This window comes from Natrix helvetica (genome assembly GCF_964273705.1).
Source record: "Natrix helvetica genome assembly, chromosome: 5".
Taxonomy (NCBI): domain Eukaryota; kingdom Metazoa; phylum Chordata; class Lepidosauria; order Squamata; family Natricidae; genus Natrix; species Natrix helvetica.
In genome coordinates, this window is record NC_138551.1 from 10409795 (window position 1) to 10436705 (window position 26911).

The 26911-nt window shown below is 45.7% G+C and overlaps 2 protein-coding genes across 2 annotated transcripts in view; one reads left to right on the forward strand and one right to left on the reverse strand.

Annotated features, from left to right (window-relative positions):
• The window catches only part of LOC309393809 (T-kininogen 1-like), a 30961-nt gene extending 27027 nt beyond the window's left edge, over positions 1–3934 (forward strand). The window contains exons 9-10 of the mRNA XM_081956304.1: positions 1645–1737; positions 2949–3934. Of these exons, the coding sequence (XP_081812430.1) occupies positions 1645–1737; positions 2949–3371 (516 nt within the window). The 3' untranslated portion in view covers positions 3372–3934. The remainder of the gene's footprint in view (positions 1–1644; positions 1738–2948) is intronic.
• A 6312-nt stretch (positions 3935–10246) lies between these two features.
• The window catches only part of LOC309392514 (T-kininogen 1-like), a 38307-nt gene continuing 21642 nt past the window's right edge, over positions 10247–26911 (reverse strand). The window contains exons 5-10 of the mRNA XM_081953819.1: positions 22220–22327; positions 20462–20543; positions 17874–18046; positions 15616–15723; positions 13017–13109; positions 10247–11301 (exon numbers count right to left, since the gene is read on the reverse strand). Of these exons, the coding sequence (XP_081809945.1) occupies positions 10798–11301; positions 13017–13109; positions 15616–15723; positions 17874–18046; positions 20462–20543; positions 22220–22327 (1068 nt within the window). The 3' untranslated portion in view covers positions 10247–10797. The remainder of the gene's footprint in view (positions 11302–13016; positions 13110–15615; positions 15724–17873; positions 18047–20461; positions 20544–22219; positions 22328–26911) is intronic.

Consider the following 26911-nt stretch of genomic DNA (forward strand, 5'->3'; position numbering starts at 1 on the left):
CAAGCCAGATATAAGCAACCCTGCGGGACGGATGCAGCCCGCAGGCCTTGAGTTTGACACCCTTGATGTAGGGTCTCCTGCTTAGGCGGGGGGTTGGACTAGGTGACCTACAAGGTCCCTTCCAACTCTGTTAATCTGTTAATTTTACTTAAGAGAACAAGTGTTAATTTTGAAGCTGATGCTTGAAATATAAGGGTGAGAAAAAATGCAATTCCCCATAGATGAATATTAATCCTTGAGATAATCTTTCTGATAGGACAATCGTATGTATCTCTACTCAAGTTCTAGTCTAAACCAGGGGTGAAATACAGGAGGTTCTGACAGGTTCTGGAGAACCTGTAGCAGACGTTTTGAGTAATTCGGAGAACCGGTAGCAGAAAATTTGAGTAGTTTAGAGAACCAGTAAATGCCACCTCTGGCTGGTCCCAGAGTGGGGTGGGAATGGAGATTTTGCAGTATCCTTCCCTTGCCATCCCCACTAAACCACGCCCACCAAGCCACGCCCATAGAACTGGTAGTAAAAAAATTTGAATATCACCACTGGTCTAAACCCTAAACACAAGTTAATAAAACTCATCTGCCCAAACAATTAACAGAATTAATAGGATGGCATCATTCATCCAACATGTTCATTTTGATCTACCCAGAGCCATTTTTTGGGTTTACTAAAATACTATAATTTGTTACTAGGAAATCTTAGTAAAAAAAAATAGCATTGGGATAAAATTAGGTGAAGTAGAGCTCCATAAACTGGTCCCCCCCCCCCAAACAGCTGCTGGGTCACCTTGAAATTAAGATTCCGAACACATTTGCACATCCCTTCATTGGGAGTGGCTTTCTGAATGCACGGTCACACACATGCACACCAGTGCTGGGTTTCAAAAAAAATTAGAACCTCTTCTGTAGGTGTGGCCTGCTTTGTGGGAGTGGTTTGCCAGCCATGTGACTGGGTGGGAGTGGCTTGCCAGCCATGTGACTGGGTGGGAGTGGCTTGCCAGCCATGTGACTGGGTGGGCGTGGCTAACTTGTGAAATGTGGTGAAATTCACTTAACAACGCTCTTGCTTAGCAATCAAAATGTTGGCTCAGAAACTCTGGCATTTGAAGCACGCAAGTCTTAAAGCTGTCAATTTACAAGTCCCTTCCACCCCTAAACCTTTAGGGAAAAAACCCCCAGGGGTGTTCAAACTTGACAGCTTTAAGACTTGTGGACTTCAACTCCCAGAATTCCTCCTCTCGCTCTTCATCTTGATGATGTGCGGACCGGCGGGGGGAGGGAGTGGAACCGGTTCTAAACGGCACTGTAGATTTATGGAACCTCTTCTATAGAAGAGGTTAGAACTGGCAGGAATCCACCCCTGATGCACACACAGACACACTGATCCAGACACAAAACCATATAGGGGTAATAGGTCATGATTTTATTGCGTTGATTATATTCCCCGACTTAACCTTCTGAAAGAATTGTTCTTCCCCAAATCAGAGACCAAAGTCATCAACATATTCAGAAAGCACATATTTTGTCATCTTTTGGAAAAGTGAACATTTTCCCACAGTGGCACTCAAATTAAAATTATTCTACGTCATAGATTGTTTCTTACGCCAAGAGATGAGTGTTTCCCCTTCTGTTTTGTTTGGGTGACAGGAGCGGTTGTACTGCCGTGGCTCAGTTTACATGAGACCCTGGGAAAAATTCCAAGAAGCTGACGTAACCTGCAGCGAGACGCAAATCTCACAGGTATTCAAATCTGCCTTCACCCTCTCCTCAATTACATTCTCCTCCTAATGCAGAACGTGAAAATCAGCCTATTGGCCCAAGGAGATTGGTATATTTCCCAGGGAACTGGCCATCAGCTTTTCAGATATTCCGTTATCAAGTTATGAAGATAAATTAGAGCGGTGATGGCAAATGTTTTCGGCACCATGTATCCAAACTGGAATGTGTGTGCATGTCCGCACACTGGAAACCAGCTGGCTGGGCACAAATGCCTGTTTTTTGCCTCTTTTTTTGGCAATTTTGGGGCGTTTTCCAGCGCTCCAGCACCCGCAAAGACCAGCTGCGGCCTGCGTGTGCACACCGGAAATCAACAACACATACTGCTGAAGCCTAGCTTGTAGGGTTTTGAGCATAACCTTGCTAATGTGTGAAACAAGCACAATTGTACAGTAATTTGAACATCCTTTGGCATTGCCCATCTTTGGGATGGGAACGTAAACTGACCTTTTTCCAATCCTATAGCCATTGTTGAGTTTTTTTTCCAATTTTGTTGGCATATGGAGTGCCGTACTTTAATAGCATCGTCTTTTAGGATTGTAAATCGCTCAGCTGGAATACCGTTTCTTCGGCTAGCTTTGTTGGTGGTGATGCTTCCTAAGGCCCACTGGACTTCGCCTGAGGTCTGCAATCCCACCTTCATAATTAACAGGGACATCTTTAGACCTTCCTCGTATAGTTCTTTGGCATATTCTTGCCACCCCTTCTTCATCTCTTTTACTCTGCTATCATCTTCCTCGTCTTTGCAGGAAATGTTCCCTTGATCTCTCCAGTTCTCTTGACGACTTCTCTCTATTCTTTCCCATTCTATTGTTTCGCTGCATTCCTTTGCTTTGTTCATGGAAGAAGGCCTCCTTATCTTTCCTTCCTATTCTCTGGAAATCTGCATTTAGTTGGGTATGTCTTTTCCTTTCTCCCTTGACTTTCACTTTCCTTCTTTCCTCAGCTATTTGTAAAGCCTCATCAGACAGCCACTTTCTTTTCTCGCATTTCCCCCACCCACTTTGGGATGGTCTTAATTTTCTGCCTCCTGTCTAACAAGGGGAATTGGCTGGTGTACTGTGCAATGACAATATATTAGTGCTTTGCTAAACTGAAATGTGAGATAAATAATGTTAAATGCATTTAAATAAATACATTGCTGGATAATTCCCAATAATGAAACAATATTTCAGGACTATCTTAGGGTACCTCCAGGTTTCACCCCTTTCCGAAGTGCATTCCCTGTCGCTAATGGCCACCAACACAGACATGGACACCGACACGGCCACCGACACAAGCATAAGAAGCCAAAAGAGAGTTCTTCTGAAGAAGTTACAGTTCTACCCCCTGTTGAAACTCCAACTCAACTGCCTACTTCAAAAGCTTTTCTGGAACAGGAGGCTAGCAGTAGAAGCCCCCATGGAGAACCTGTTGGGTTTCCTGATGTCTCCACAGTAATCGGTTGCTCTACAAATTCCCCCGATCACCTGCCAGATCTTCCAAAACCACCAAAATGTCCTGGGACACCATGGAAGCCTAAAGGAGTTCGCGAGCCTGTAGATTCCTTGTTTAGCGATTTTGAGCTTTCCGAAGCTCTCCAGAAGCAATTTCTTTAAAAGGCAGTGAGTTATTTCTCCAGAAATGTCCTACTCTTAGAAATGATGAGAGTTCTCAGGATTTCTGACTGCGTAAAAAGCATAACACTTAAATATAGTTGCAGCCAAGGTTGGCCTGCTGCATCAGCTTGCCTAGTTTCTTAATGTTTTGCAAGAAACAATAGTTAGCAAATAATGAAACAAGAATTGTAATTCAGTCTGCTCGATCAGCCAGCAATATGCTATGCACAACTGCCTTCTGCAGGAATAGCATTGCCGGCATTCAACCCTGGAGAAAAAAAATACACATTTCCTGGAAGAGAAAGGGGCCTTTGCATGTCTACAGCAGCTCAGTGGGTGAATTGCGTTAATTTTCTCTGCAGTCAGTCAGGGTGGAATTTCAAATGTTGAGTTACTTTCCTACACTTGATTATTTCCTTGCACCATGATTATTTTATGATGAATCTGTAGTAAGTTCAATGCAAGTATATTAATTAGCCTACTCTTTCTATTACCGGTTTGCGATACATTTTGTTTGTACACTTTTCCTTGGCTATTGCAAATAAAAGACATGTACCAAAGCACTGGAAGGCTAAATTTGCTTTATTTAAAACATCAGAAAAGTCACTGAAGTTTTAAAGGGAGGCCTCCGGGAACCCCTCTTTTGGAGCAGGGGCCTGGCACAGCTGTAAAGGAGACCGTAACCTTCTATCCCCTCCTAGTCCATTTGGAAAAGAGAAAAGGACATTATTATTCTAATAAAAAAACAGGTTTGTATTTTTATGGTCGCTGCTACCAAAAAGGTTTACGCTCCTCCGTTACCGATACAAAAACTTTGGCTATTGGTCTTCTCCTGCAGTCATATCCCTCCCAGTACTCTATTTTCTCATTGCTGTTTATAAAAGCCCCCGGTAAGCTTGTTTGCAAGTTCCTATTTTAAACAGCAGGTTCCACTTTCCCTTTTGAGCTGTCCTGATGATTGACAGCTAGGATGTTATAGCATGAAGAAACCAATCGCAGCCACTTGGTGGCAGTCACTTTACGATCAGACCGCCAGGCACCCTGAAGAAATGTGTGGGTTTCTGTTTTTTCCCGTTTTGACCATTAGGGGGCAGTAAAGCTGTCTGTCCTTCATAATCCTCCTTCCTTGCTATCACTCAAATCAAATCAAATCAAATCAAATTTTATTTGATTAGCCGCAACCCTCTCCCGAAGGACTCGGGGCGGCATACAATCACAAGGATAAAATACACATAGGACACACATACATACGAAAAAACAAGGACAATTACATTTGTGCATGGAGGAGAGTAGACCTGCAAGTGAAAGACAATAAACACAGCTAAAAACACAGTTAAAACACAGTTTAAAATCCCCTAAATAAAATTGCTGAATTAAAAACCCCTCAGGAGCGTAACGAAGTTATGGTTGGGCCAGGCCAGATATTTGAAAAAGGTGGGTCTTGAGCTTAACACGGAAGGAGCGGAGGTCTGTAGTGGTCCTAATATCTGGAGGGAGGTCATTCCACAGGGCTGGGCCCGCCACAGAGAAGGCTCTGCTCCTAGGCGCCGCCCCATGGCATTGTCTAGTGGACGGCACCTGGAGAAGTCCCTCTCTGTGCGAGCGAATAGGTCGTAGGGATGTATGGGGCAGAATACGGTCCCGCAGGTAACTAGGTCCTGAGCCATGGAGCGCTTTAAAGATCATAATCAAAACCTTGAAACGCACTCGATAGACCACAGGAAGCCAGTGCAGCTCGCGCAGGTGTGGTGTCACATGGGAGTACCTGGTGCTCCCCATAATCACCCGCGCGGCCGCATTCTGGACCAACTGTAGTCTCCGAGTGCATTTCAAGGGAAGCCCCATGTAGAGAGCGTTACAGTAGTCCAGGCGAGACGTCACCAGCGCATGGGTGACTGTGCGTAGAGCGTCCCGGTCCAATAGGGGGCGCAATTGGCGCACCAGGCGAACCTGATGGAACGCCCCCCTGGCCACGGCTGTCACATGTTCATCCATGGACAGCTTGGCATCCAGGAGGACGCCCAAATTGCGCGCCCGCTCCACGGGGACGAGTTGAATGCCCCCAATGGCCAGAGATGGAATTATCTGGTTGAACCGGGGAGCCGGAACCCACAGCCACTCCGTCTTGGAAGGGTTGAGCCTGAGTCGGTTGTCATCCATCCAGACCCGTACGGCTTCCACACACCGGGACATCACTTCGACGGCCTCGTTGGGGTGGTTCGGGGTGGAAATGTACAGCTGAGTATCATCAGCGTACAGGTGGTATCCCACCCCAAAACCACGGATGATCTCACCCAGCGGCTTCATGTATGTGTTGAACAGGAGTGGCGAGAGGACCGACCCCTGTGGCACCCCACAGATGAGGGGGCTTAGGGTCGACCTCTGCTCTCCTGCCAACACACGTTGCGTCCTGCCGGAGAGGTAGGAGCCGAACCACCGCAAGACGGTGCCCCGGATCCCCAACCCCTCCAGTCGGTGCAACAGGATACCATGGTCGATGGTATCAAAAGCCGCCGAGAGGTCTAATAGGACCAGGATAGAGGAACAGCCCCTATCTCTGGCCCTCCAGAGATCATCTACCAACGCGACCAAGGCCGTCTCAGTGCTGTGCCCAGGGCGAAAGCCGGACTGGCGCGGGTCTAGATAATCATTCTCCTCCAGATGTCGTGGAAACTGAGAAGCCACCACACTCTCCACAACCTTCGCCAAAAAGGGAAGGTTGGAGACAGGACGATAATTGACCAGCTCCATAGGGTCCAGGGAAGGCTTCTTGAGCAAGGGTCTCACCACCGCCTCTTTCAAGGCGGCCGGGAGAGACCCCTCACCCAACGAAGCATTCACTAGGTCCAGGAGCCAGTCGCGTGTAACCTCCCAGGATGCCAGTACAAGCCAGGAGGGACACGGGTCCAACAAACATGTGGTAGGTCGCAGTCGCCCACGCAATCTGTCCAAATCCTCGATGACAACCAAGTCAAACTCCTCCCAAAAAGGTTTCTCAAGACTCGCCACTGGCGTCTCGACTGGGCCACTGAAGGGGACCCAATCCTTCCGGATTTGAGCGACTTTATCCTTATACCTTAAGCTTATACTCAGCTTACCAGCTCTCAGAAAAGGCTTAGAATAACTTTATTGTCACTTTAAATGTACACTAATCGGCATATAATAAAATGAAATTTTGTTGCATTCAGCTCTCAAACCTCCAATATACACTACATAAATATGAGAAATAAATAGATAAAAAATATGCATATACCCACATAGTAAAAGTAAAGGTTCCCCTCACACATGTGTGTAGTCGTTCCCGACTCTAGGAGGCGGTGCTCATCTTTGTTTCCAAGCTGAAGAGCCAGCGCTGTCCGAAGACGTCTCCATGGTCATGTGGCCGGCATGACTAAATGCTGAAGGTGCACGGAACGCTGTTCCCTTCCCACCAAAGGTGGTTCCTATTTTTCTACTTGCATTTTTATATGCTTTCCAATTGCTAGGTTGGCAGAAGCTGGAACAAGTAACCAGAACCCACTCCGTTATGCAGCGCTAGGGATTCGAACCACCAAACTGTGGACCGTTCTGATCAACAAGCTCAGCGTCTTAGCCACTGAGCCACCACACCCCACATACCCACATATATTATTATATGGTACAGAGAAACAATGCAGTGTAGTCCGGATGTATGCATGAAAAACAAATATTGTGAGTTTATTAGATGGATGGCATAGGGAACAAAGCTGTTACAGAATCTGCTAGTCCTGACAGAAATACTTTGAAATCTCCTCCCAGTGGGGGGCAACAGAATCACACTGTAAAGTGGGTGTGTGGGGTCTCTAACAATGCTTCAAGCTCTAAGCACATAGCGCTTATAAGCAGCATCCTGAATGACGGGAAGCGAGCTTCCTATAATCTTCTCAGCTGTCTTCACCACTCTCTGTATGGACTCTCTATCTGAAGCACTGCTGTCCCTAAACCAAACAAGGATGCACTTTCTTAAAACGCTCTCGATCGTGCCTCTGTAAAAAGTGGCCAGGACAGAAGGACAACGGTGCGCTCTCCTCATCCATCGCAGGAAATGCAGATGCTGGTTTGCACGGATGAAGAGAAGGGCTGAAAATATCATGCCAATCATGTTGGTTGGCATTATTATCACGGGACACCTCCAAAGGCTCCATTCGAGGACACCGTTCTCTGCTTCAGGTGATACACAACGGCACTCAGATTTGAGAAAGAGATCACACACACACACACACACACACCCTACAGATCATTTCTCACAGCTCTGGCACTGTCGGTTATTGAGCCAGGCTCATGTTTCCAAGCTTCCAAGCAAGTTTATGACAGGAAAATCTAAAAGAAACCCTGCACCAGGAAATCTGTCGTATTTGATACATACTGTATAACTTGAAGGTTTTTCTATAAATGCACAAAGTAGGCAGTTTGGTTATAATGTGCAGTTTTAAAAAAATCATTTTACCTAATATAACCCAAAGAAATGCATTATTTCATGAATAATATACTTTCCTAAATAGAAACAAACCATATGCTCTGATCAGCTTCATGTAGATGTTCTGGAACACAAATCCCAAGAAAATACTGGGGGAGGGGGGGGGAAATTAGGTTAAACCAGCAGACCTCTTTTTCCATACATCATATTTTAATGGTGTATTTTTCCTGCCCAGGACCCATTAAATGAAAATATAGGTCCCAGGTCTCCAGGCTGTGCAAAATATCTATTTCATTAAGTCAATCTTTCTGAGGAAGGAACAATAGATTCATTAATAGTGTTTTATGGAAAACACAAGTCCCAGGCCTTACAAGGAAATGATACCCAGAGTAGCATAGTCTGTACATGATGCATTGGAGAATGCTGTGCACATAAATTTGCGTTGTTACCTCTGGCTGAAAAAATTATCCAGATGCTCAGGAAAAGAAGGATTTCGTGCAAGGGTAGCCCACTGCTACGGGTTAGCCTTGGTTCAGGAGAACCCGTAGCTAATGTTATGGGCGGTTCGGAGAACCTCCAAATCACACCCCTGGCTGGCCCTGCCCACCATGCCCCACCGCTGCCAGTCCACCATGCCCCTCCCAGGAGTCTCCATGTGGCCCATTTTGGATGTGAGGGAAGTGCAGGGCCTGAGGCCTGGGGTGGGGCTTTCTGGGATGCCTGCTTTCCCCCACCCCAGGACTCACATCCAAAATGGGCCACATGGAGACTCCTGGGAGGGGTATGGTGGTCTGGCAGCGGTGGAGGTGTCCCGTGATAATAATGCCAACCAACATGATTGGCATGATATTTTCAGCCCTTCTCTTCATCCGTGCGAACCAGCATCTGCATTTCCTGCGATGGATGAGGAGAGCGCACCGTTCTCCTTCTGTCCTGGCCACTTTTTACAGAGGCACGATCGAGAGCGTTTTAGGAAAGTGCATCCTTGTTTGGTTTAGGGACAGCAGTGCTTCAGATAGAGAGTCCATACAGAGAGTGGTGAGGACAGCCGAGAAGATTATAGGAAGCTCGCTTCCCGTCATTCAGGATGCTGCTTATAAGCGCTATGTGCTTAGAGCTCGAAGCATTGTTAGAGACCCCGCACACCCACTTTACAGTCTGTTTCTGTTGCTCCCCACTGGGAGGAGATTTCAAAGTATTTCTGTCAGGACTAGCAGATTCTGTAACAGCTTTGTTCCCTATGGCATCCATCTGATAAACTCACAATATTTATTTTTCATGCATACATACGGACTACACTGCATTGTTTCTCTGTACCATATAATAATATATGTGGGTATGTGGGGTGTGGTGGCTCAGTGGCTAAGACACTGAGCTTGTCGATCAGTAAGGTCCACAGTTTGGTGGTTCGAATCCCTAGCGCTGCATAACGGAGTGGGCTCTGGTTACTTGTCCCAGCTTCTGCCAACCTAGCAGTTCGAAAGCATGAAAAAATGCAAGTAGAAAAATAGGAACCACCTTTGGTGGGAAGGGAACAGCGTTCTGTGCGCCTTCAGTGTTTAGTCATGCCAGCCACATGACCATGGAGACGTCTTCGGACAGCGCTGGCTCTTCGGCTTGGAGACAAAGATGAGCACCGCCTCCTAGAGTCGGGAACATGTGTGAGGGGAACCTTTACTTTTACTATGTGGGTATATGCATATTTTTTATCTATTTATTTCTCATATTTATGTAGTGTATATTGGAGGTTTGAGAGCTGAATGCAACAAAATTTCAATTTATTATATGCCAATTAGTGTACATTTAAAGTGACAATAAAGTTATTCTAAGCCTTTCCTGAGAGCTGGTAGGCTGAGTGATGGCAAGTAAGGAGGATTATGAAGGACAGACAGCTTTACTGCCCCCTAATGGTCAAAACGGGAAAAAACAGAAACCCACACATTTCTTCAGGGTGCCTGGCGGTCTGATCGTAAAGTGACTGCCACCAAGTGGCTGCGATTGGTTTCTTCATGCTATAACATCCTAGCTGTCAATCAGCAGGACAGCTCAAAAGGGAAAGTGGAACCTGCTGTGTAAAATAGGAACTTGCAAACAAGCTTACCGGGGGCTTTTATAAACAGCAATGAGAAAATAGAGTACTGGGAGGGATATGACTGCAGGAGAAGACTAATCGCCAAAGTTTCTGTATCGGTAACGGAGGAGCGTAAACCTTTTTGGTAGCAGCGACCATAAAAATACAAACCTGGTTGTTTTTTTTTAGAATAATAATGTCCTTTTCTCTTTTCCAAATGGACTAGGAGGGGATAGAAGGTTACAGTCTCCTTTACAGCTATGCCAGGCCCCTGCTCCAAAAGTGGGGTTCCCTGAGGCCTCCCTTTAAAACTTCAGTGACTTTTCTGATGTTTTAAATAAAGCAAATTTAGCCTTCCAGTGGTTTGGTACATGTCTTTTATTTGCAATAGCCAAGGAAAAGTGTACAAACAAAATGTATCGCAAACCAGTAATAGAAAGAGTAGGCTAATTAATATACTTGCATTGAACACTACAGATTCATCATAAAATAATCATGGTGCAAGGAAATAATCAAGTGTAGGAAAGTAACTCAACATTTGAAATTCCACCCTGACTGACTGCAGAGAAAATTAACACAATTCACCCACTGAGCTGCTGTAGACATGCAAAGGCCCCTTTCTCTTCCAGGAATCATGTATTTTTTTTCTCCAGGGTTGAATGCCGGCAATGCTATTCCTGCAGAAGGCAGTTGTGCATAGCATATTGCTGGCTGATCGAGCAGACTGAATTCCAATTCTTGTTTCATTATTTGCTAACTATTGTTTCTTGCAAAACATTAAGAAACTAGGCAAGCTGATGCAGCAGGCCAATCTTGGCTGCAACTATATTTAAGTGTTACGCTTTTTACGCAGTCAGAAATCCTGAGAACTCTCATCATTTCTAAGAGTAGGACATTTCTGGAGAAATAACTCACTGCCTTTAAAGATATTGATCCCGGAGAGCATCGGAAAGATCAAAATCGCTAAAAAAAGGATCTACAGGCTCTGGAACTCTTTTAGGCTTCCATGGTGTCCCAGGACATTTTGGTGGTTCTGGAAGATCTGGCAGGTGATCAGGGGAATTTGTAGAGCAACCGATTACTGTGGAGACACCAGGAAATCCAACAGGTTCTCCATGGGGACTTCTACTGCTAGTCTCCTGTTCCAGAAAAGCTTTTGAAGTAGGCAGTTGAGTTGGAGTTTCAACAGAGGGTAGAACTGTAACTTCTTCAGAAGAACTCTCTTTTGGCTTCTTATGCTTGTGTCGGTGGCCGTGTCGGTTTCTATGTCTATGTCGGTAGCCATGACCCTGCTTTTTTTCATGAAGGCGGTGTCCTCTTGGATCAAAATGGAATTTCTCCACAACTCTTGGTCCTTCCGGATCATTAGCGACAGGGAATGCACTTCGGAAAGGGGTGAAACCTGGAGGTACCCTAAGATAGTCCTGAAATATTGTTTCATTATTGGGAATTATCCAAGCAATGTATTTATTTAAATGCATTTAACATTATTTATCCCACATTTCATTTTAGCAAAGCACTAATATATTGTCATTGCACAGTACATCAGCCAATTCCCCTTGTTAGACAGGAGGCAGAAAATTAAGACCATCCCAAAGCGGGTGGGGGAAATGCAAGAAAGGAAAGTGGCTGTCTGATGAGGCTTTACAAATAGCTGAGGAAAGAAGGAAAGTGAAAGTCAAGGGAGAAAGGAAAAGACATACCCAACTAAATGCAGATTTCCAGAGAATAGGAAGGAAAGATAAGGAGGCCTTCTTCCATGAACAAAGCAAAGGAATGCAGCGAAACAATAGAATGGGAAAGAATAGAGAGAAGTCGTCAAGAGAACTGGAGAAATCAAGGGAACATTTCCTGCAAAGACGAGGAAGATGATAGCAGAGTAAAAGAGATGAAGAAGGGGTGGCAAGAATACGCAGAAGAACTATACGAGGAAGGTCTTCAAATGTCCCTGTTAATTATGAAGGTGGGATTGCAAACCTCAGGCGAAGTCCAGTGGGCCTTAGGAAGCATCACCACCAACAAAGCTAGCCGAAGAAACGGTATTCCAGCTGAGCGATTTACAATCCTAAAAGACGATGCTATTAAAGTACGGCACTCCATATGCCAACAAAATTGGAAAAAACTAAACAATGGCTACAGGATTGGGAAAAGGTCCATTTACGTTTCCATCCCAAAGATGGGCAATGCCAAAGGATGTTCAAATTACTGTACAATCGTGCTTGTTTCACACATTAGCAAGGTTATGCTCAAAACCCTACAAGCTAGGCTTCAGCAGTATGTCTTGTGGGAAGTATGGATGGATTTTTGTTCGTCTTCTCATGCACTTTACGCCGAAGAAACAGTGAAGATGTTTTTTTAAAAAAAAAAAAACATTTCCAGGGGTATCAATGAAAATTTGCAAGACAGCTAAGGTTGAACATGTGCTTTTCTGAAGGAATTGCAAATCGCTCTGCACTTGCATTAAACTTACAAAGCAACATTTTAAAAGCAATTTTCTTTAGCTTGATGGCTTCCGTATGTATTAGTTGGCAATCTCTATTCCTAGGAAATGTGAGAATTCTGTTCCAAAAGCACCACATTTGCTCCTGCTGCTCATGTATGCTATGCTCCAAGACCAATGAGGTTTTAACCATTCCTAAGAGGAAAGCAATTTCACAATTGCACACCATATCTCTTGCACTCCTTCTCTAATTCCATGATGGCGAACCTATGGCATGCGTGCCACAGCTGGCACGTAGAGTCCTCTCTGTCGGCACGCGTGCCATCGGCAGCTGATTATTTGATTTCCGGTGTGCACACGAAGGCCAGCCAGCTGGTCTTTGCGGGTGCTGGAGCGCTGGAAAACGCCCCAAAAATTGCCAAAAAAGAGGCAAAAAACAGGCATTTGTGCCCAGCCAGCTGGTCTTTGGGTTTCCGGTGTGCGGACATGCACACACATTCCAGTTTGGATACATGGTGCCGAAAACATTTGCCATCACTGCTCTAATTTATCTTCATAACTTGATAACGGAATATCTGAAAAGCTGATGGCCAGTTCCCTGGGAAATATACCAATCTCTCTGGGCCAATAGGCTGATTTTCACATTCTGCGTTAGGAGGAGAATGTAATTGAGGAGAGGGTGAAGGCAGATTTGAATACCTGTGAGATTTGCGTCTCGCTGCAGGTTACGTCAGCTTTTTGGAATTTTTCCCAGGGTCTCATGTAAACTGAGCCACGGCAGTACAAGCGCTCCTGTCACCCAAACAAAACAGAAGGGGAAACACTCATCTCTTGGCGTAAGAAACAATCTATGACGTAGAATAATTTTAATTTGAGTGCCACTGTGGGAAAATGTTCACTTTTCCAAAAGATGACAAAATATGTGCTTTCTGAATATGTTGATGACTTTGGTCTCTGATTTGGGGAAGAACAATTCTTTCAGAAGGTTAAGTCGGGGAATATAATCAACGCAATAAAATCATGACCTATTACCCCTATATGGTTTTGTGTCTGGATCAGTGTGTCTGTGTGTGCACCAGGGGTGGATTCCTGCCAGTTCTAACCTCTTCTATAGAAGAGGTTCCACAAATCTACAGTGCCGTTCAGAACCGGTTCCAGCTCTCTCCCCCCGCCTGTCCGCATATCATCAAGATGAAGAGCAAGAGGAGGAATTCTGGGAGTTGAAGTCCACAAGTCTTAAAGCTGTCAAGTTTGAACACCCTTGAGTTTGTTTTTTCCCCCTAAAGGGGGAGGGGTGCAAGGGTCTTGTAACTTGACAGCTTTAAGACTTGCGTGCTTCAAATGCCAGAGTTCCTGAGCCAACATGACTGGAGGAGGAATTCTGGGAGTTGAAGTCCACAAGTCTTAAAGCTGTCAAGTTTGAACACCCCTGGTTTTTTTTTCCCCTAAAGGTTTAGGGGTGGAAGGGACTTGTAAATTGACAGCTTAAAGACTTGCGTGCTTCAAATGCCAGAGTTTCTGAGCCAACATTTTCGTTGCTAAGCAAGAGCGTTGTTAAGAGAATTTCACCACATTTCACAAGTTGGCCACGCCCACCCAGTCACATGGCTGGCAAGCCACTCCCACCTGGTCACATGGCCGGCAAGCCACTCACACCTGGTCACATAGCTGGCAAACCACTCACACAAAGCAGGCCACACCTACAGAAGAGGTTCTAAAAAATTTTGAAACCCAGCACTGGTGTGCATGTGTGTGACTGTGCATTCAGAAAGCCACTCCCAATGAAGGGATGTGCAAATGTGTTCGGAATCTTAATTTCAAGATGACCCAGCAGCTGTTTGTGGGGGGGAACCAGTTTATGGAGCTCTACTTCACCTAATTTCATCCCAATGCTATTTTTTTTTTACTAAGATTTCCTAGTAACAAATTATAGCATTTTAGTAAACCCAAAAAATTACTCTGGGTAGATCAAAATGAACATGTTGGATGAATGAGGCCATCCTATTAATTCTATTAATTCTTTGGGCAGATGAGTTTTATTAACTTGTGTTTAGGATTTAGACCAGTGGTGATATTCAATTTTTTTTATTACCAGTTCTATGGGCGTGGCTTGGTGGGCGTGGTGTGGCTTGGTGGATGTGGTTTAATTGGGATGGCAAGGGAAGGATACTGCAAAATCTCCATTCCCACCCCACTCTGGGACCAGCCAGAGGTGGCATTTACTGGTTCTCTAAACTACTCAAATTTTCTGCTACCGGTTCTCCGAATTACTCAAAACTTCCGCTACAGGTTCTCCAGAACCTGTCAGAACCTCCTGTATTTCACCCCTGGTTTAGACTAGAACTTGAGTAGAGATACATAGGATTGTCCTATCAGAAAGATTATCTCAAGGATTAATATTCATCTATGGGGAATTGCATTTTTTTCACCCTTATATTTCAAGCATCAGCTTCAAAATTAACACTTGTTCTCTTAAGTAAAATTAACAGATTAACAGAGTTGGAAGGGACCTTGTAGGTCACCTAGTCCAACCCCCCGCCCAAGCAGGAGACCCTACATCAAGGGTGTCAAACTCAAGGCCTGCGGGCTGCATCCGTCCCGCAGGGTTGCTTCTATCTGGCTTGCGAGTCCACTGTGGAAACAGGAAAGCGCTGCCCTGCGGTGCCTCTGCCAGCAAAACCGGAGTTCCGGAGCACTGCGCGTGGGCCCTCCTAAGCTTCATTTTTGCTGGCAGAGGGTTGCAGGAGGCCATTGCAGCTGAAAATGGAGCTCGCAAAGGCTGTACGTGGCCCTGCTGAGTTCCGTTTTCACTGGCAGAGGTTTGCAGGAGGCCATCGCAGCCGGAAACGGAGCTCAGGAGCCTGTTTTCGGTGGCAGAGGTGTTCAGGCCACTACAGGCACCCCCGACATGAGTGACATCAAGCTGGCCATGCCCACCATACAACCCTGATGCTGCTCTCAATGAAATCGAGTTTGACACCCCTGCCCTACACCATTCCTGACAGGTGGCAGTGCAATCTCTTGTTGAAAGCTTCCAGTGATGAAGCTCCTTAAACCTCTGTATATTCTGAAATATTCCTCTTGAAATATTCCCAGTGTCATCCCCAAAGTGCTTTTTCAAAAGGCAATTGGACCTTCCTTGTTTTCCCTTGCAGCCATTTTGCTTCTTCTTGGAGGAGAAGCAAAATGTCTTCAAGGAAAACCAAGAAACTCCAGTTGGCTTTTGACAAAAACATCTTTGGGACAACTGTGACCTGGATGCCTGAGAATCTACATAAAGGTAATCCCAGTGTCTTACACCATCTTCAGCAGCGGTACAATCTTCATTTAACTTCTCAACTTCAGCCTTGGAGCAATTTGTTTTCTGACTTATGAAGTTAAATCGATATTTTATCCCAGCCACAACCTGAAATTCAAGGAGAAAAATGATTAGCAACTGCATTTGGACTGGCTACTGAATAGAATGAACCACGAAGGACAAAAAAACTTGGCTTGCTATATGATCAGCTCGTGTTGGATTGAATGGAGCAAAGGACCCATCCCTTCTCCAGGATTCTAATAAAAGGGCCAAAGAAAGATGGCACTCCCTTAGAGACATGTAAGAAGCTGCTGTGGATCAAGTCCAACCATTGACGTAAAGGTAAAAGTTCCCCTCGCACATATGTGCTAGTCGTTCCCAACTCTAGGGGGCGGTGCTCATCTCCATTTCAAAGCCGAAGAGCCAGCACTGCCCCTAATAAGTGCAGTGGTCACACACACACACACACACACACACACACACACACACACTCACACAAACACACACACACATATTTGTGTTACAACCCCTGGTATGCCCAAATATGGGAGGGAACTCACTACTCCCCCTTTCTGTCTATCGGCTCACTGCAGGAGACCATCCAGGCAGAAATCCATATTTTTAATTTTGCCTTTCATATATATAATAGATTTTCACGGGTGTAGGTATGATGGTTTTGTTGTATTCGGGTCTTTCTTCTTTCTTCTTCAATCCTACACGGGAAAAGACCCGAATACAACAAAACCAGCACATATATATACATACATACATACATATACATACATATACATACATATACATACATATACATACATATACATACATATACATACATATACATACATATACATACATATACATACATATACATACATATACATACATATACATACATATACATACATATACATACATATACATACACATACACATACACATACATATACATATACATATACATATACATACATACATACATACACATACATACATACATACATACACACACACACACACACATACATACATACATACATACATATATGTATGTATATTAGTCTCCCTTTATTTATTTATACAAACACAAATACAACACAAATATAAAAAGGCAACATTAAAAAAATAAAAATATGGGTTTCTGTCTGGATGGTTTTCTGTGATGAGCCGAAGGACCGAAAGAGGGAGTAGTGAGATTCCTCCCATATTTGGGCATACCAGGGATTGTAACACAAATATATATATAAATACACACAACCACACACACTTACTGTGTTTCCCTGAAAATAAGACAGGGTCTTGTTTTCTTTTGATCCCAGGAATAAGTGCTTGGACTTATTTTCGGGGAGGTTTATTATTTTTGAGGTGCAGGAGGCAGCGAGCATGGTCACCTTATGGCTGCTGCTGTGTGACAGTATTTTCAGAGATGGCTTATTTTCGGAGGAGAGTTTATTTTAGCGCATGCACTCAAAAGCCTGATTGAGCTTATTATCCAGGGAAGTCTTATTTTCAGGGCAACAAAAAACTCACTCAGTCCTAGGGCAGTTAGACTGTGTTAACCCATGCTTGGACTGTCCAAGCAGCGCACAGGAGAAGTCTTATTTTCAGGGCAACAGGGTATATATGTTCGATTATTCCAAAACCTAGAAGGGTTCAAGAATAACAACCTGCATTTATGTTGGTTTTTGTAATGGAAATAATGAACACACTTTATTTATTTTATTTATATATTTGTCACTTATAAACACAGTGTTTCTGCTGCCTGAGGGCCTGAATTGGAAAAGGATTCAGGTTCAAACCAGGTATCTGGCTTGCAGCCATGTTCCTTTTGGATCTTTGGCCTGCCACACTTTCTATTATTCTACTATGCTGTTTCTATTGTGGGAAAATGGGATTGGGGATGGTACGGAGCCATAATAACATTCTTTCTAGAAAGCCAAGGTCATTCTTAGTCTCTACATCTCTGTGCCTGACCGGAATTGGATGGGTGAAAGTTGCCAGCATGGCAGTGGAAGATTGGACCATGTGATGGACTTATGGGTGTGGGGGGTAAGATCTTGAACTTTCAACTGGGTTTGGAAAACCGGGAAGCTTTGAGATTCGGCTTTTCCCAGATGTGCCAACATGTCTCTCTTAATAAATTGGAACTTTGAGCAATCCTTTGCCTTGGACTCTGATTTTACTTTTGGATGCTATTTGGAACCCTGACAACAGATTTTCTTAATAAAATTGCAATACAGCGGTAGAGATAAAATTCAAACCTGTGATGTTGCTTCTGTGACTTCTACAATTTTGAAATAAAAGTCACTGTTGTTTTTTGCATTAAACCATTCTATAGCGATATGTAGAGGTATGTCCAGTTCTGGACTGTCGGTGGCCATCGAACTGGGGCAACCGGCACACACGCGAACAGGAGGTCCCACTTTTTCTTCAACTGATGACAAGATATCGATTAAAAACACAGGTTTATATCAGGTTGTTGTAAAAAAGGAAAGACAACAAGAATAGCAGCCTGTATCTATGGTTTTGGTTTTTTTTAATAAGAGATTATTGAACATGCAAAAAAAAAATGTGTGAGTGCCAATTGTTCTATAGCAGTTTGAAATTGACTGTGATTGGTGGTCACTATCCAGGGTTGCATCACTTTATGTACCAGCATCTGCATATAAAAAGATTGCCTTATTCCATTCTGCTATATAGTACTGCCTATTAGAGATAGTCCTTGACTTACAACAGTTCATTTAGTGACGATTCAAAGCAGTGGTGGGATTCAATTTTTTTTACTATCTGTTCTCTGGGTGTGGCTTGGTGGGCGTGGCAGGGGAAGGATACTGTGAAATCCCCATTTCCTTCCAATCAGCTGGGACTCAGGAGGCAGGGAATAGATGGAGGTGGGGCCAGTCCGTTTCCCGAACTACTCAAAATTTTCGCTACTGGTTCTCCCGAACTAGTCAGAACCTGCTGAATACCGCCTCTGACTCCAAGTTACAACATCACTGAAAAAAAGGGATGCATGGCCATTTTCACACTTATAACTGTAGCAGCATTGCCATGGTCACAAGATTTTCATTCAGATGCTTGACAACTGGCTCGTACTTATGACGGTCACAGAGTCCCAGGGTCACATGAGCTCCTTTTGTGACCTTCTGACAGGCAAAGTCAACGGGGAAGGCAGATGTTACTAACTTAACAACTGCAGTGATCAGCTTAACAAATGTGGCAAGAAAATTGTAAAATGGGCCAAAACCCACTTAACAATTTTTTCACTTAGCAACATAAATTCTGGGCTCAATTGTGGTCGTAAATCGAGGACCACCTCTACTAAAAATGGCAGTCAGCATTGTTACTTCCTTGAGCCAGTGGTGACTTTGAGGAACCACTGAAAATTGCTGAAAACAGGGTGTACAGGTGGTCCTCGAGTTATGAATGTAATGGAGCCTACCCATTCCATTCGTAACCTGAGGATTCGTGGGAGTGAATCTCGTACCTTGAATAGGATCACTTCCGCCTCTCGCCCATACATTCGCTAATCGAATGGGAGGCTTGTTAAGTGCACAGGAGGTATCTTAAGGGCGAGCAACTGCTGTGGTGCTGCAAGATTTGTAGTTTCGGGCCTTGTTTTCAAACACTGGGGAGCTCTTATTGCATAACTTTGAACATTTGCTAACAGAATATGCGTAAACTGGGGATTACCTTGATATAAAAAATACGCGGCATCAACATTTCTTTGGCTTGAGGAAGGAGAACATTTTTAGTAAGAGACAGCTCCTTCATATTTATAAGTTGTCCTTAAGTCAAACTTTCTTAACCCAGGGACAGACTGTAGGTACAGTATTTGTTTGGAGTATAAGATGCACCTTTTTCCCTCAAAAAAAGAGGCTGAAAATCTGGGTGCGTCTTATATACTGAATACAGCATTGTTTGCCCCTCAAAACCCTGTCCCCTTCACCAAAATGGCCGTGCATAGCTTTTAGGAGGCTTTCAGGGAGCTCCTGGGGGTTGGGGAGGGCAGAAATGAGGAAAAAATGGGCCGTTGTTTGTTCAATTTTGCCCCCCTGGTTTCCACGAGCACCCTATAAGCCTCCTAAAGGCTACCCATGCCCTTTTTTTTGGCCAAAAACGGGCTGTTTTTGCTCGTTTTTGCCCGCCCCCACTTCCCAGGAGCACTCTACAAGCCTCCTAAGGGCTATTCATGCCCTTTTTTTGAAAAAAAAATGGGCCCGTTTTCCGCGAATACTCTGGTGCGTCTTATACTCCAAAAAATATGGTAATTCTGGAAGCCAAATTAACTTGATGCTTTTTGGTCATTTCTGTTTTTAGATGCCCAATCCTTGTTTGCGATGGTAAATATCTGTAGTTCAGGAGTAGGATGAAGGTAGAGGTTCGGTCTCTGAGCTTGTGGGTTGGTTTCCAAACGTTTCATTACCAGGCTAGGTAACATCTTCAGTGGTGTTTAGGGGATCTGGTAAGGAAATGTTTGGAAACCAGCCCACAAGCTCGGAGAGTGAACCTCCGCCCTTCTATCTTTGTGCCTCCAAATCTTGAACCGCACATCGCATCAACCTCTCTACTTTGTCTGGTTGGCTGGGACCTGATGGGTTCTACCCTTTCCCTGCATCTTTTGGAAGTATGGCAGGAGGAAGAGGAGGAGGAGGAGGAGGAGGAGGAGGAGGAGGAGGAGGAGGAGGAGGAGGAGGAGGAGGAGAACTCTAGTTCAGCAATTTTCTCAGGACTATCATATCTACAGTAGGAGACCCTAAAGAACTGAATGCATGCAATATGAACTTGTCATCGTCAAGATACTTCAAACAATACTGAATCAAGTGATTGCAAAACAAAAGTTACAAACCTTTCACTTTGCAATTCTGCTCCGCACGGACCAGTGTGTTTGTATTGTCCACGTAGGCAGTAACTGTACACAAACCTTCTTTCTGGAAGAGGGGCAAAGAAAGTGAAGGCTAAACTGTGTATTTTATCAGGCAGCTCCTTTGTTTCACTCAGGGCAGTTTTTCCAGGCGGCATTCCTGTAAGTATGACTGGCACAAAGCATGAGCTCATGGACAGAATACACATTCCCTATTCCTGATAACATGCACCCACAGAGAAGAGCCTCTTGCTACATGCACATGGCACCAGATTATCTTGGCCTCTAACACTCTGCAGGATATAGGGAAAAGCTTTCATCCCTTCAAATCATGAGGCAGAATTCAGACAGAAGCTGAAAATGGGTGCTGGGGGAAAACCAGAGATCTAAGAGCATTCTACAGTAGTTTGATGAACAACATTTCCAGGGATATCCCCCAACCCACCCCCCAATCCCTGCAATTTTCCTCCCTGTGCTCTGGCCCTTCTGCCCTTCAACTGCTGCCTCCAACTGCCCTTCGCTGTCTCCTTGTGTGTCCAGCCTGGCCCCTCCCATGGCAAATGTTAGCTGTACAAAGTCTTCTTCTTGAGGTTGTGCGTGGTGGTTTCCTCATGAGACCTCAAGAAGAAAGCCATGCGTAACCAGCAGCTGCCTTGTGAAGGACCAGGCTGTGCGGTTTCCTGAGACAAGATGGCAAAAATCAGCTTGGGATGGCAGAGTGCACGGCTGCAGTGGCTACAGAGTGCAGAACGGCTGTAGGTAGGGTCTAGCAGGGGGGTATCGGTCTTCATGATGCACTGGTGGGCTTGGCACAACTGAGTCTTTGTGCTTCACTGGGACGACTGGGACACTGCGCCCTGTTGCTGGGTTGGGGTGCTCGGGCCTTTGCGCTGTGCTGCACTTCTCAGTTTGGGGTGGATGAGGCTTTGTGCTGTACTGCTGGGGCTTGTGCACCCTCTTGTGTCCAGCAGTAGCCACTGCAATCCAAGATCTGTTTTGATTTCCTGTTGGCTTCCCCATTGCCTTTGTTTGTTGTAAGATGATGACGGGAAGTTGCTTAGCTTAATCACCTGCGATTCTTGCTTCACAACAGCAGTGAGGACTGTTGATTATCATTGGTAACCAAGGACTATCTTTGTATAGATGTAACATTTAAAAATAAGCAAGGGTGGCTGTGCTATGTTTTTTTTTTCTTTTAACAAACTGTTTTTTTTTAAATCTTGCTAATTCTGACAAAGCCCAGATTGCTGACGCTGCTCTATCTTAAAAGAAGAATATTTTTGCATTATTTGTATTCTCTGTGTTTTTCCAGGTCTTAGTATAGTAAGAGGGAGAGAGAGAGAGAGAGAGAGAGAGAGAGAGAGAGAGAGAGAGAGAGAGAGAGAGAGAGAGAGAGAGAGAGAGAGAGAGAGAGAGAGAGAGAGAGAGAGAGAGAGAACTACCTACCTACCTACCTACCTACCTACCTACCTACCTACCTACCTACCTACCTATCTATCTATCTATCTATCTATCACCTATCGTCTATCTATCTATCATCTATCTATCTATCTATCTATCTATCTATCTATCTATCTATCTATCTATCTATCATCTATCATCCACCCACCGATCCATCCATCCATCCATCCATCCATCCATCCATCCATCCATCCATCCATCTATCTATCTATCTATCTATCTATCATCTACCGAATCTGTCTTTTATCTTTACTAGCCTAGGAATATAAGAAGTTCACTTACACCTTCAGGAAGCGGTCTGCATGCTGGGGTCAAATGTGGAAATTCATTCTTGGAACAATTTGTTTCTTTTATCAAATATTCCAAATCGTAATTCCATCCATTAACCACCTGCAAGAAATTTAAGAGAAGTTGCACAGAACAAGTATCTTGTTAAGAGGAAAAAAATTACAATGGTACCTTGGGACTCAGCTGCTTTAAAACTCATTGCATTTTGACCAGAACATTTTGACCAGATACTTGACATTGGTTTGGTACTCAACGTGGAAGCTAGAACTTGTTGGTGTCAGTCGCCTTGTGACTCACTACTCCTTCCAGCCAAAACAAAGGTGACACATTAGTTATGCAGTAGCTCTTACTCTGTGCGTATCTCCTTGCAGTTTTATCTTAGCGTCTACTCTACTCTACTCCACTCCACTCCACTCCACTCCACTCCACTCCACTCCACTCCATTCCATTCCATTCCATTCCATTCCATTCTATATACAACCATATCTTTTTATATACTGCCTTAAAATTGCATTGGTTTATTATTCCTTATGGGAAAAATTTGCTTGATACTCATCGGTTTTGGTATTCATCACATCTCCCGGAACCAATTAATGAGAAGTACTGAGGTACCACTGTAGTTTAAATAAAACCGCACTGACTACTATCAGAATTATATTTATACTTTGTGTGTTTTACCAAACATTTGACTGGGCTGTTTGGTTTTTTTTAAAAAAAAAACAAATAATAATAATAATAATAATAATAAATATTTATTTTTTAGCCGCACCCTCTCCCAAAGGACTCGGGGCGGCGTACAACAAAACATAGGAAATAAATATACAGACAAACATACATATACCAAAAACATATACCGAGACATATACAAAACATATACTAGGAGGAGGTGAATTGGTAGATAAAAACAAGTAAAAACACAATGTTTACCTAAGTAAATTGGATGCAATTAAAATATCCCAGATAAAAAACCCGTCAGGAGCGATAAAATTAGATCAGAGTAGAGCCAGGCCAGCAACTTGAAATAGGTGGGTCTTGAGCTTTACACGAAAGGAGCGGAGGTCAGAGGTATTCCTAATATCCGGGGGGAGGTCATTCCACAGGGCTGGGCCCGCCACAGAGAAGGCTCTACTCCTAGGCACCGCCCCCCGGCACTGCCTGGTGGACGGCACCTGGAGGAGACCCTCTCTGTGCGAGCGGATTGGTCGCAGGGATGTATGGGGCAGAATACGATCCCGCAAGTAACTAGGTCCTGAGCCATGGAGCGCTTTGAAGATCGTTATCAAAACCTTGAAATGCACCCGATAGACCACAGGAAGCCAGTGCAGCTCGCGCAGGAACGGTGTCACATGGGAGTACCTAGTACTCCCCATAATTACCCGCGCGGCTGCGTTCTGGACCAACTGTAGCCTCCGGGTGCATTTCAAGGGAAGCCCCATGTAGAGAGCGTTACAGTAGTCCAAGCGAGACGTCACCAGCGCATGAGTGACTTTGCGTAAGGCGTCCCGGTCCAGTAGGGGGCGCAATTGGTGCACCAGGCGAACCTGGTGGAACGCCCCCCTTGCCACGGCTGTCACATGGTCCTCCATGGAGAGCCGGGCATCCAGGAGGACGCCCAAATTGCGCGCCCACTCCACGGGGGCGAGTTGAATGCCCCCGATGGCCAATGATGGAATTAATTGGCTGAACCGGGGAGCCGGTACCCACAGCCACTCCGTCTTGGAGGGGTTGAGTTTGAGTCGGTTGTCATCCATCCAGACCCGTACGGCTTCCACACACCGGGACATCACTTCGACGGCCTCGTTGGGGTGGTTCGGGGTGGAAAAGTACAGCTGAGTATCATCAGCGTACAGATGGTATCCCACCCCGAAACCACGGATGATCTCACCCAGCGGCTTCATATATGTGTTGAACAGGAGTGGCGAGAGGACCGACCCCTGTGGCACCCCACAAGTAAGGGAGCGTAGGGTCGACCTCTCCTCCCCTGCCAACACACGCTGCGTCTGGCCAGAAAGGTAGGAGCCGAACCACCGAAGAACGGTGCCCCGGACCCCTAACCCCTCCAGCCGGCGCAGCAGGATACCATGGTCGATGGTATCAAAAGCCGCCGAGAGGTCTAATAGGACCAGGATAGAGGAGCAACCTCTATCTCTGGCCCTCCAAAGATCATCCACCAACGCGACCAAGGCCGTCTCCGTGCTGTGACCGGGGCGGAAGCCGGACTGGCTCGGGTCTAGATAATCATTTTCCTCCAGATGTCGTGGAAACTGGTAAGCCACCACACTCTCTACAACCTTCGCCAGAAAATGAAGGTTGGAGACAGGACGATAATTGGCCAGCTCCAAAGGGTCCAGGGAAGGCTTCTTGAGCAAGGGCCTCACCACCGCCTCTTTCAAGGCGGCCGGGAGAGACCCCTCACCCAACGAAGCGTTCACTAGGCCCAGGAGCCAGTCTCGTGTAACCTCCCAGGATGCCAGTACAAGCCAGGAGGGGCACGGGTCCAATAAACATGTGTTGGGTCGCAGTCGTCCACGCATTCTGTCCAAATCCTCGATGGCAACCAAGTCAAACTCCTCCCAGGTCGAATCCACAAGACTCGCCACGGACGTCTCCGTTGGACCACTGACAGGGACCCAATCCCTCCGGATTTGAGCGATTTTATCCTGCAGATATTTCCCAAATTCCTCTGCTCTGCCCTGTAGAGGGGCCTCCCGCGGCCTCTGAAATAAGAGGGAGCGGGACACCCGAAACAGGGCAGCAGGGCGGTTCTCCATGGATGCAATGAGAGTGGCGCAGTATTGGCGTTTGGCCACTCTCAATGCCACAAGGTACGTCCTTAAATGGGCTCGTGCCTGTGTTCGATCAAATTCGGAACGGGAGGATCTCCAACGACTCTCTAGGCGTCTCTTGCGGCATTTCATCACCCTTAGCTCCTCAGTAAACCAAGGGGCCAGAGTGGATCGTTGCCGCCGGAGAGGCCGCAAAGGCGCCACCCGGTTCAAGGCCCCGGTAGTCGCATTGTTCCACACGACCACCAGGTCCTCTACCCGGGGGCGGGTCAGGGTTACAGGTGGTGGCCCAAGCTCCGTCTGGAACCTATCCTGTTCCATCAGGCGCCTGGGGCGGAACCATCTAATGCTTTCCGGTTCCGCCTCCCCGCAGCGGGAGGTAGCACCAGGGAAGTCAAGACGAAGGAGTGAGTGATCTGACTATGACAGGGGAGTGATGGTTAAATCCCCTCCTCCCAGATCACTCAACCACTGGCCAGAGACAAAAACGAGGTCCAGGGTGTGACCTCCCTCGTGTGTCAGGCCCTGAATCAATTGAGTCAGGTCCATGGCTGTCATGGAAGCCATGAACTCCCGAACCCCCTCTGATGCTTCTCCCATCGATGGCAGGTTAAAATCCCCCATAACTAAAAGTTTGGGGGTCTCAACCGCCACCGATGCGATCAGCTCGAGGAGTTCAGGCAGGGCCGCTGATGTATAGCGAGGAGCCAGGTATACTATCAGCAGGCCCAACTGTCTCCCAGGGCCCCATTTCACAACAAGGGATTCACATCCGGACGTCTGTGGCACAGTAGACTCCCTCGGCTCTAAATCCTCCCGAATAATTGCTGCCACCCCACCGCCCCTTCCCTGGGCCCTAGGCTGGTGAAATGCTCGGTAGCCTGGTGGGCACATTTCCACGAGGGGTACACCTCCCTCGTGGCCCAACCAGGTCTCTGTTATTCCCGCGAGGTCCGGCTCCCCCTCCAAAATTAGGTCGTGAATGAGGGGGGCCTTATTAACAGCGGACCTCGCATTGCATAACAACAGCCTCAGGCCCTGGGTCTGCAGCTCCTGACCACCTAGACCGCGGGGATTGGTACAAGCGACCGGGTTTAACCAGCACCCACGGTCTCCCAACCGACTGCATGTTCTTCTGTCCTCGCATCTGCCCCTCCCCACGACCGTTGGAATCAAAGAGCCCTGTATAGGAACGGTATCCTCCCCCTCCTCCTCCCTACCACTCCTTCCGCTCGCGACCACACCTAATGACCTGGCTTTGTCATCACTCCTGACCTCCTCCCACCCCCCAACCCCAGAATCCCTACAAATTCTTAAAAAATATTTTACTAAAAAACCCCTTAATTTGCGCTTCCTCCACCTCTCAGGGTTAATAAACTCGTCCTCAAGGTGGGCCCTCGAAAGGGCTGGAGGCCAAACCTGCGAGAAAGGGGATTCCCGCAGCCGCAGTAATTCCGGCTTCGTGTACATAGAAATGGAATCATGGGGTGAAATTGGTTGGTAAAAGGTGCTGGAGAAATAGATATCAAAATCATTGTTTGTCGAGAAAATTTTCCTGACCCAAGATGAAAGGGTGAGTTAATGGGCTAGTCGCCTAACTGGGTTTCACTCAGGAGGGCAAAATGGTGTAGGAGCCGGCAAAGCAGATGTTAAAAGGTGTTTAAAAGCAGATATTTAAAAAGATGTTTAAAAAGATGTTTAAAAGCAAGCTACAAAGTCAAAGTCAGAGATGCGATAATAGCATCAAGAGTTCAAACCTAGGTTCTAGGTTTGCCATTCAATTGTGTCTGCTCTGCTCTGAGATACTTTAACCGGCTCACCCCTCCTTTAGCTGCTTCGTTCAGATCTTCCCACTTCTCACTTCTTGCTTCTCACACAACGAGGCAGTCCTCCAGGTTTC